Source organism: Camelina sativa, chromosome 11, assembly GCF_000633955.1.
Source record: "Camelina sativa cultivar DH55 chromosome 11, Cs, whole genome shotgun sequence".
NCBI classification, from domain to species: Eukaryota; Viridiplantae; Streptophyta; class Magnoliopsida; order Brassicales; family Brassicaceae; genus Camelina; species Camelina sativa.
Window position 1 is genome coordinate 8,462,917 of NC_025695.1, and position 10,170 is coordinate 8,473,086.

A 10,170-nucleotide genomic window follows, 5' to 3' on the forward strand; every position below is an offset into this window, starting at 1 on the left:
CCCATCCTTTTTCTTTTTGAGTCTCTCCCTACCAATCATTCTAACTTTCCTCTACTTCTAAATTATAAATTGTTTATTTCTATTTGTCAAATTAATGGTTATGCTTTAATATATAATAGAGAGAGGCATATACATGTAGCAGAGTAGCTAGCTAGGTCATAGGCTCAAAATGTTTTTATTATATATGAGTGAAGATTCTCATTTGATTATTCCACTTATTTGGCACTTTAGTTTCTATCATGTTCAATGTCTACTAGATAAGCATGTGGCTGCGCTAGTGGATGACGACCACCTTTGGAGGTAAATTTTGTTAGTAATATTCCATTTATAGTTTATGCTTTTTTTGTATGTATCCATGTAATGCATATCCATCCAATTCGTATCTATCTACACGTTGCGAGAGACTTACATAGTTCAAACATAATATAAACTTTCGATCTATAGAGGTGTGGATAAGTGAAGCCTTGTTTAGTTGACCTGTTGATCATAGATGAATATTAGATATCTCATATACTATATATATGATTAAACTCAAGTTTAATTACGATAGATCGATATATATATATATATATATATATATAATATGTAAGTGGAATTTTCTTGCATATATAGTAGGAAGAATTTATAATGGTACGTTAAAAACATATATTCATATATATGTTGTATTGATCATATATGATTTATATCTGTATAACTAACAAAATCAAAAGGATAATAGTGGGGAAAAATGTGTTGAAATTTGAAAGGGTTGTATGACGAAAAGGAATGAAGTGGTGATAACTATTGTAAATTGAAGGTTATTTTACCTAAGTATGTGCCACTAATCCACGTTATCGTAAAAGGAGCAAATCTTAAAGTAATTTTCTTAAAGTCAAAGTAAAAAAGAGTAGATTTTTTTTGGAGGCTAAACAAGAGTAGATAATTATAGTTCGTAAAGTACAGAGAAATCCTCCTATTTTAGTCGTCACATGTAACATGTTTTATTGCAACGGCTGCTTTGTTTGTCATAGTATCATTTAGGAGACGACTAGCTAAAAGAGTAGAGACTACAAATACCATATATAAAATCAAGAAGAGTGTGATAGATGGTCATTGCACAGCTTTAACCTCAATTAAGTGACTTCTGCCGTTTACTCCATTATATTAATAATCTCTCTCTTCCTAATAGTTTGATATTTAGGATTTTTCACACATATTAAGATAAAAATTAGTCTATTATTTACTTTTTTTGATGATTTTTTTATAGTCATCATTTTAGAGCAACTCCAACCATAAAACACCAAAACATCAAATTTTGACACTAAATTTTGTGTTTTGATGTTTCAAAAAGTTTTTCATCTCCAACCACAACACCAAATTTCACACTAAAAACAAAACAAAACTTTTGATTATTATATTATTAAATTTAAGATACTTTTTCTAATAGTTTAATAAACATCAATATTTATCTAAACGATTTATTTCAATTCAATACTTAATATAAAATTACAATCGATAATTTAAAATAACAAAAAACATGGTCAAGGACAACAATCTCAAGGTGAAGACCAACCAATTTTACTCGGTACTATGACTATCTTAGTGGAAATAATTTTCCTGGAAATTAGATTGTTGTTCAAATTTATATTATGTATCTTATTGCATTTAGTTTTTATGTTTGTTTAGTTTTAATTTTGTAATATTATGTTTTCACTATTTTATTGAAGTTTAGTATGAACTTTTAATCTTATTAAATTTCATATTTATTTTGAAATTTTATCATAACTATTATTTTATACTATATTAATTATAGTTAACAGTTTATATTACTAAATGTAATTAGATAGTTTTAAAAATATTAATGATATATGCGGTTTTTAGTTAATTAATAATAATTTTAATATATTTTTAAATCAAAAACATGAATAAAATAATTTTTTTTTTTAGTGTTTTGTGAATAGTGTTACACTAAAAAAATGGAGATAGCGTTTGTTTTGGTGTTTGGTTGAAGAGCATTAACGCTATAATTGGTGTTTTGGCGTCCCGTTGGAGTTGCTCTTATGTATATGTGATGATTATTTTTTTCTAACATTTTTTTCCCATTTTTCTAGTATTAAAAATATTTACAAATAAATCTTTTTTTTTTTGTTAAAGTACAAAATCAATGTTTGAGAGACAATAAAAATTCTCTAAAACATCAATTATCAGGAACAGAAAGAGTATGTAATATGATAACTGGTAAGCTATATATATTATTTAGTGGTCACTCCTCCCCTATTCAGAATTTATTTCTATAACGATGGAATCGAAAGTTCTATACGAACAATAAAAATCAAATTAGATTTCCACAGAGAAAAAAATTAACAAAGTAGATTATCATTTCCTTTAATCTCAGTTATTGATATAATTGTCAAAAATAATCTAAAAAATGGGGTATCTTTACTTCCCAAGAGACAAAGAAAGAAAGAAAGAAAGGTAAAGGGTCGCATTCGTACGCACGCACGAGGGCTACACGTAAAAGTCATTATGCAACTCAACAAAAGCAAAAAGATAAGAAAATGCAATGCACACGTGCGCTCTCTTAGCCCATATACCATTCTCTTCCTTTTTCATTGGGTGGTGATAGATCAAGATTAATTGACTAATCTACCCTCTCAATTCTTTTGTCTCTTTGGTTTAGTTTAATATAATGATCATTCATTCACAAACCCTACACAATCATAATTGATTCATCATCGAAGATTTGCCATCACCAAACATCTCCTCCTGATTCTAGTTTCAAGTGTATAAAATTAAAAAAGAAAGCCAAAAAGGAAGTAAGATTAGTATAAAAGGTCAACTACTTGTTAGGTAAATTTTAATACTAGTAAGCTGTTAACCATTTTGATAAGGCCGTTTACAACCGTTCGATATGATTCTGAAGAATCTCTCCTTTTTAACTTTTACAATTGATGACCACTTTCACCTTGTCTAATTGATTGACCTCTTTTTACGTATATAATAACTTCTAAAGCTAATTGGTTGTATTTTTTTTTAAGGATTTTTTCCAACTAAAACTGTCCCTTTCAAAATTACCAATCAAAGACTCAGAAGTCTTGAAAGCAAATATCGACTCTTTTCCAAAGAAGCTAGGTATATCCTGTGTGGACGAAGAGTTATTATCTTAGACCATCTCCACTAGGAAGTACTTTTTGAGTTACTCTCAGTGTTGGGCCCCAATTTCTCAATTTAAAACCCATTTTCGAGTCCAAGAAGCTGAGTATCGTTGCTTCTGAAAGCAATTTGAGCTGAGAAACGGTACGTGGCGTTTGCCCATTGGTTCCAACATAGATATAAAAGATATAATTTTTTCCCCCATTTTTCTCTTCATTCTTCTTCCCGACTCTCTCTATCTCTTCTCTCTCGTGGGAAAAAGCGATTGAAAATGCGATTCATGAAAAATTCGGGGAAATCAATTGATTCACACCGAATTCGTTGAATTTTTGGCTTAATCTGGAGGTTCATGGTCACCGGAGGCGATGGCTAACCAAAATCGGCGTAAACCTAAGATGATGACGCTTCGGTTTCTCACGACAAATGACGACGGCGGCGTAACTCATCATCGATTTATTGCATAGCTTCTATGACTAATTTTGATTTAGCAGTGTTGGGTTGATGGCAAGGCATAACTTCTTGTAGCAGTGTTGGAAACTGGAAGTCTTCTCCATCTGATGAAGAACAGATTTTGAAGGCAAGTTAATACTCTTCTGTGGTTTCATCAAGATATTGGGCTTTTCAGTCTTTAGTTAAATGGTTTAACCATATTTATATGGACGATCTATTTATCTTGTTGTTCAGTTTCCTTGTGTTAGGAATGATGGGTTCCGGGAAGACGACAGTGGGAAAGATTATGGCAAGAGCACTTGGTTATACATTGTTTGATAGGTATATTTATCTGCCCATGGTCAACTGTGTCTATTGAGCTTTATGTGAGCTTAAACATTGTTTTGTAAATGTCCCAGTGACACTTTGATCGAGCAGGCGATGAATGGAACTTCTGTAGCTGAGATATTTGAGCATATCGGTGAGAGTGTTTTCAGAGAAAAAGAGGTTGGTGTATGCACTTCTTCGGTTCTTCCTCTAGCATTTCTCTGTAGTTGTAGAAAAAGAGGTTGGTGTATGCACTTCTTCGGTGCTTCTTTGTATACTCTTGCTGCTAATTGTGTTGAACTAGATTGTGTTGAACTTTGTTTACAACAGAACTCGAATTGTTCAGATATTGCATTGAAGCTCGGTTATAAAAGCGTCCCAGATCTTACACCAACTGAAATCGCCATTGAGGTAAGTGTTAGAACGACTCTGTTCCTATTCAGTTGTGTACATTGGAGTTTGTTTGTTGTGATAAGCTCTAACTAGACAATAATACATCATCAGGCCTTTGAGCAAGTTCAGAGCTATTTAGACAATATAGCTAGACCGGATGGCCTCTAGTTCCACAATGATATGTTTCCCCGCAAATTCTCATGAATTTACGCGTTATCAGAGCTTAGTTGTGCCTAGTTTTGAGTGTTGTACATAAATGAATAATAATACTATGTTTGATCACATTGTTTTTGTTTCCTCGTAAACAAAAGAAAGAAGAGGAATTTGTATTTTATAATAAGATGGTAAGAAGAAGCCCTTGTGCAACAACTTCATCAGCGAGTCATCAAGATAGAGAAAGCCACTTATGTGTAATAGACGACCAAGCACTCTTCAATCAAAAGTGTATTTCTTGATTTACTTGTTCCTCCTATGAAAGAAGCGAACTTTTTATTCAACCAAAACAGAGTTACATAGGTGTTTAGTTTTGTAAAATATAAAAATTTTATGTAAGTTTTATGTAATATAAAAATTTCATGTAATTGTTTTGTCATTTTAGATTATTAAAGTTTGATAATTACTAAACATAAATTAAAAATTTATTATTTAAAAGATTGAGCAACTTTGTTTGGGTTCTCTAGTAAAGGAATGATTTTGCAAAAATACTCTTAAGATTGCTTTACTTAAATTAGTATTAATTATATGATTAATTAATTTGAGAATAACTTATGAGAGGTATTCCACTAATAATGCTCTCTTACAACGTGTAGCCTTTTTATTTACTATATGTATTATGTATAGAACAACTGCATTTTTTTTATAGTCCCATAAAAAACCTCACATATATCAAATGGAAGTCATTCAAATTTGTCTATCTAACATATATGTTATCATTCGACGCTAGTTTCAGCAGACAACTACGTACCCATTATTCTCTTTCAAGTTCAGTCAGAATTCTCATAACATGCAAAATAAGCTCAAAAATTGACTACACTACAATCCAAACGAAACTCGATCGCAAAAGAATTGATAGAGTCTTTATATCTTAATAATGAGACTAGAAAATTGACTTCATAAAGAATACATTCACTTTTTCTGGTTAATTAGTTGTTAAAGTCGGTTTCAAATCCACAAATCATTTTATTCCTTGACTAACAATACAAAATCAATAATAATGGTAAATGTAGAAAATCAATCCTAAATGAGTAAGCAACTAGTAGAAGACTAAACAATAGTTTAAGTGAAACGAAATTCACGAATAAGATAAAGCTTCAGGCAACCAACATACATGAGCATGATAAATTTCAAAGACGGTATTAATTATGGATATAAATAAAACTTTAATCAAATCATGTACGCCAATCGGCGTGTTCAGACGCTGTATGGAAAATATAATATGTTGCATAAAGATTTAGAAATACTACTTTCTATTTAGAGTATCACTTTTAATTGTTGAAACTTTTTTTTTTTTTTTTACTAAGAACGTTAATATCATTATAATGAAATGTAGAGGTAATACAAAAGCTATATCTAAATTAGTGTAATATTGACAAAAAAGATAAAAACAAGATTACAATAGGTCAATAAGTATGGTTAAGATAAGGGAGTCATCAAATCCATCGGATCATGAGATTGCTCCAACGTTTTCTATGTCTTCTTGTTGTGATGGTGTTCCGCACTTCACGGTCAATGATTTTGAATATGATGAAAGGTGTAATGGACTGTGAGTTGTGGAGAACATTGTTTCTTTGTTTCCAAATGTGATATACTAAAGCATGAGCTGTAACTTTGCGGAGAGTAGATGGTGCATTCGTTGAAGTTCGTCGCATCCAAGAGAGGAGTTCAGACCAGTTGCAAGGTGGCCTTGTGTTGGGACTTAGTCTTAGGAAGACCAATTTCCAAATTTTAGCGGCGAACACGCAAGAGAGGAACAGATGATCCCGAGTTTCAGGCTGGCAAGAGCAGAGACAACAAAAACCGGAGAGGGAGCAACACCCCATGCTGCCAATCTTTGTCTAGTGGGAAGCATGTCAAGGTGAGTGACCCACATGTTAAAAGCATTCCTCTGGACCACACCTTTAAACCAAATAGAAGCATACCACTCTTTTTCCACCTCTCTTGGCCTCAAAACTTCCCAGGTCCTTGATGAAGAGAATCCCTGGCACTCAAAATCATTTACGACCCAACAATAGTGGTCATTCCTAGAGGTAAGAGTAGGAAGAGGAATTGTGGTGAGATACATATGCAAGGTGAGGCTAGAATCAAATATGGGGGGTAGGAGCCAACCACTATGATTGTATGCCGCAACCACCTTTGCAGAAAGTGGTAATCTTAGCATCCGGGGACCCTCCTCACCGAACAAATATAAGAGGACCTAGGGGAGTCCAATCATCATACCAGAAGGATGTTCTAAGACCATTGCCAATGTTACTTCTAAGGAAGTTCCTAGCAAGAGACCGTAGTTTTAGCAACATTCTCCAGGTCCAAGAATCTCTAGTCGATTCGCCAATTTCCCAGAAGGATTTATTTCTTAGGTGATGATGCTTATGCCATAGGGACTAAAGGGAGGCTTTATCGTCAAATAAGAGCCAAACCAGCCGCAGACAGAGAGCCTTATTCCAGATAGTGAATCTCCTTAACCCAACTCCGCCTTCCTTTTTAGGGAGACAAACTCCATGCCAAGCCACTTTTACTCCTTTGCTAGTTTCAATGTTACCCGATCATAAGAACCTAGAACAGAGAGTTTCAATCTTCTTCAAGCAACCTTGCGGCTTGCGGCAACAGGAACATTGAGATCCAAAATGTCACAATACTAGATATGACTGATGCAATCAATTGAACTCTTCCTGCAAAAGACAAGCACTTCACAGCCCATCATCTAAAATTGCTAGCCAGTTTATCCAAGAGTGGTTCATATTCAGCAATTGTCAGTTTTCTAGACATTAGAGGTAACCCCAAATATCTGATAGGCAAAATGCCAATCGGGAAGCCGAAGTTTGTAATGGCACTTGATTCGATATGATCAAGTCCTGCAATATTGAGGTGAGTTTTGTCTTTATTAACCTGATAACCTGACCAGGAGGCAAAGTCATCAAGAGCTTCGCTGATTCCGTGCAGAGAGGAACAACCCCCATCAAAGAGAACCATCACATCATCTGTGAACATCAAATGAGTAATGTCAAGCTCAGAGGTTTTCGGATGGTAATGGATATAACCTGCTGCGAATCTCGATTGCAGCTTTGAGAAGACCTCCATTGCTAGGACAAATAAGTAAGGGGAAAGCGGATCCCATTGTCTAAGCTCTCTTGTATTATTGAAGTAGCCTCCCGATGATCCATTCACTGAAACTGTGAAGCTCGGAGTGGAAAAGCATTGATAAATCCAATTGATGAACCTATATGGTATGTCGAGAGCTTTAAGTGCTGAGATTATGAAATCCCATCTTACCGAATCAAAAGCTTTCCTGAGATCAACTTTTAGCATACCTCTAGACTCAATATTCCTCCAATTGTAACCATGAATAATTTATGTAGCTAAGAGGACATTCTCGGCAAGGAGCCTCCCAGGAAGGAATGCAAATTGGGATGGAGATATAACCGCAGAGAGGAGTTTCTGCACCCTGGATGTGAGAAGCTTGGCAATAACCTTATACAGGACATTCAAACAATATATAGGCCTAAAATAAGAGATTCTTGAGGCGTTGGTGACTTTTGGGATGAGAACTAGAGTGGTTGCATTCTATTGGTTTAAGAGCTGGCCTGAGGAAAAGAATTCTTGCACTGCATCAGTAACCTCAAGACCAACGATATCCCAAGCTCCTCTGAAGAACTCGGCAGAGTACCCATCCGGTCCACTGATTCTGGCTCATCTCCGGATTCACCAGGTTCTACAGTCTCTCTAAGGATCATATTAGGGGATGTCCTTATAGTTTATTCACTCTGCTTAGTTTTGCTAGTTTCTCCTTGATGAAGCTGCATAGAAGATCTTAGGGTCAAGCCTTCACTATGCACTGTGAACGATTCAACAGACCCATCTAGCACTCCATTTGCTTTCCCTACACTTGGAGGCTTGACTGCCCATACTTGTCCAGCCATCTGTTTACCTTTGGAGGCATCCTGAGAAGATTTGAGGTCTCTTGCATGAGTTTTGGATCGTCTATTTCTTTGGTTTCTTCTTCTCTTTGCACCAACTTCGTTAATCTTGGGTGTTTCTCCGGAAGGTGAGTCGTGGAAGAGCAACCTTCACACGTGATAGGGGCACTTCTACAATGCTTCAGGCTATGGCCAATTTCTTTGCTGTGAGAGCAGACAGGTGGCATCCAGGGGCTGGAGACCAAGACCCTTCATATTTCTCCTGATTCAAATTGAACATTAAGAGCTTCTGGCAAAGGTTTCCTTGGGTCAATAATGGTGAGGACTTTTGCCACTTCAAGGTTGGTTTTGTTGGCTGTAGACATCTCGGATGACCCACCAACCCGACAATATGTTCAAGGGCTTTTTCATTGAAGAACTGGAATGGAACATTCCTCAACTCTAACCAGATAGGAGCAGAGGTAAGCTCAGGCTTGACCAGAACAACACCAGGCTCCCACTTTGCTACGAACATGGTTTGACCCTCAATCTGCCAAAGACGTTGGTTCTAGACACAATTTCTGGTATTAGCATTTGGGATCCGGAAAAGGAAAGAGTATCCTTCCATTTTAGATACCGCTATATCCCGATATTGTTTACTCCATATCCCATTAACGATGTTGTGCATCGTTCCCTGCGATGTAGGGTCTGAGTAAACTGACCGAGAATGAAGCATTCCCAAGACTTTTGGTTTTTCTCTATGACAGAGTTCAGAATCGTCACACATGCTTCACCGGAAGGGAGAGTGAAAGTTGTACCTTTTTCTGGAGAAGCTTCGCTTGTCCTTTGACCATGTTGACCTAAATTTCATGTGATTCAGGTCCTGCAATCGAGGGGACTGTGGCGGGGTTTGGGTTCGCCACATTAGCGACGTTCGCAGAGGTGGAGGGAGAAGACGCAACAACAGTCTCCTCGGTCAGAGTTTTAGTCATCACTGGCTTGGTTGGCAACACAACTTTCACTGGTTTGACAGATTGTAGATCTGAGGCAACTACAACAGCCGCCAAATCCAAGTTGTCTTTTATGGACAAGTCTGTCGAATGGACAGTCGATTGGGCATTATGGAGAGGCAGCAAGTGAGAAATACATGGTGAAGAAGCTGAAACTCCGGACAGACCATCAGGAGAAAGTGGGACTGGATTCCATTTAGCTTTCGGCTTTGGGGCTGGTTTGGGAGGGGATGAGTGTTTGAGTGGTTTACTCTTCCCCATGAAGAGGGGAGGGCCTGAAGACGACGACGGAGGTAGTTTCCGACATCGTGAGAGACGCCGGCGAACAACGGAAAAGGAGGTTAGGAGAAAGAAATTTTTTTTTCAAGTAGTCTAAAAATTTGAGTGAAAATTAGACAATATCAAAAATCATGACCTAAAAAGAGTTGGAGAGTTAACTACATAGGTTGAAGATTAGATATGTATCAAACATTATGATCTAAGAAGAATGGAAGAATTAACTAAATAGGTTGAAGTCCACTCGAAGTCAGATGTTTAAAGTCTGCTCAAAATAAGAGGTTTGAAATATTTAAATTAATTTTAATATTTCAAGTTTATGAACATTTAATTAGATAATATATACGCTGTTGGTTTCTTACAACATAATTTATTAATACATCGTATGATATGTATATAACTACATATCATCAATAAGCAAAAACTGGACGTATACTTTTGAGTGAAGTAGATAAACGTGTTGTTTCACACACAAAAAAAAAAAAAAAAAAAAA

At 35.7% G+C, this 10,170-nt stretch overlaps 1 protein-coding gene across 1 annotated transcript; it reads left to right on the forward strand.

Annotated features, from left to right (window-relative positions):
• Positions 3,822 to 4,873, forward strand: LOC104722402 (shikimate kinase 2, chloroplastic-like). Its single transcript, XM_010440548.1, has 3 exons — positions 3,822 to 3,903; positions 3,981 to 4,299; positions 4,393 to 4,873. The coding sequence occupies exons 1-3, from the start codon at positions 3,833 to 3,835 to the stop codon at positions 4,447 to 4,449; spliced, it is 447 nt and encodes a 148-aa protein (XP_010438850.1). The 5' UTR covers positions 3,822 to 3,832; the 3' UTR covers positions 4,450 to 4,873.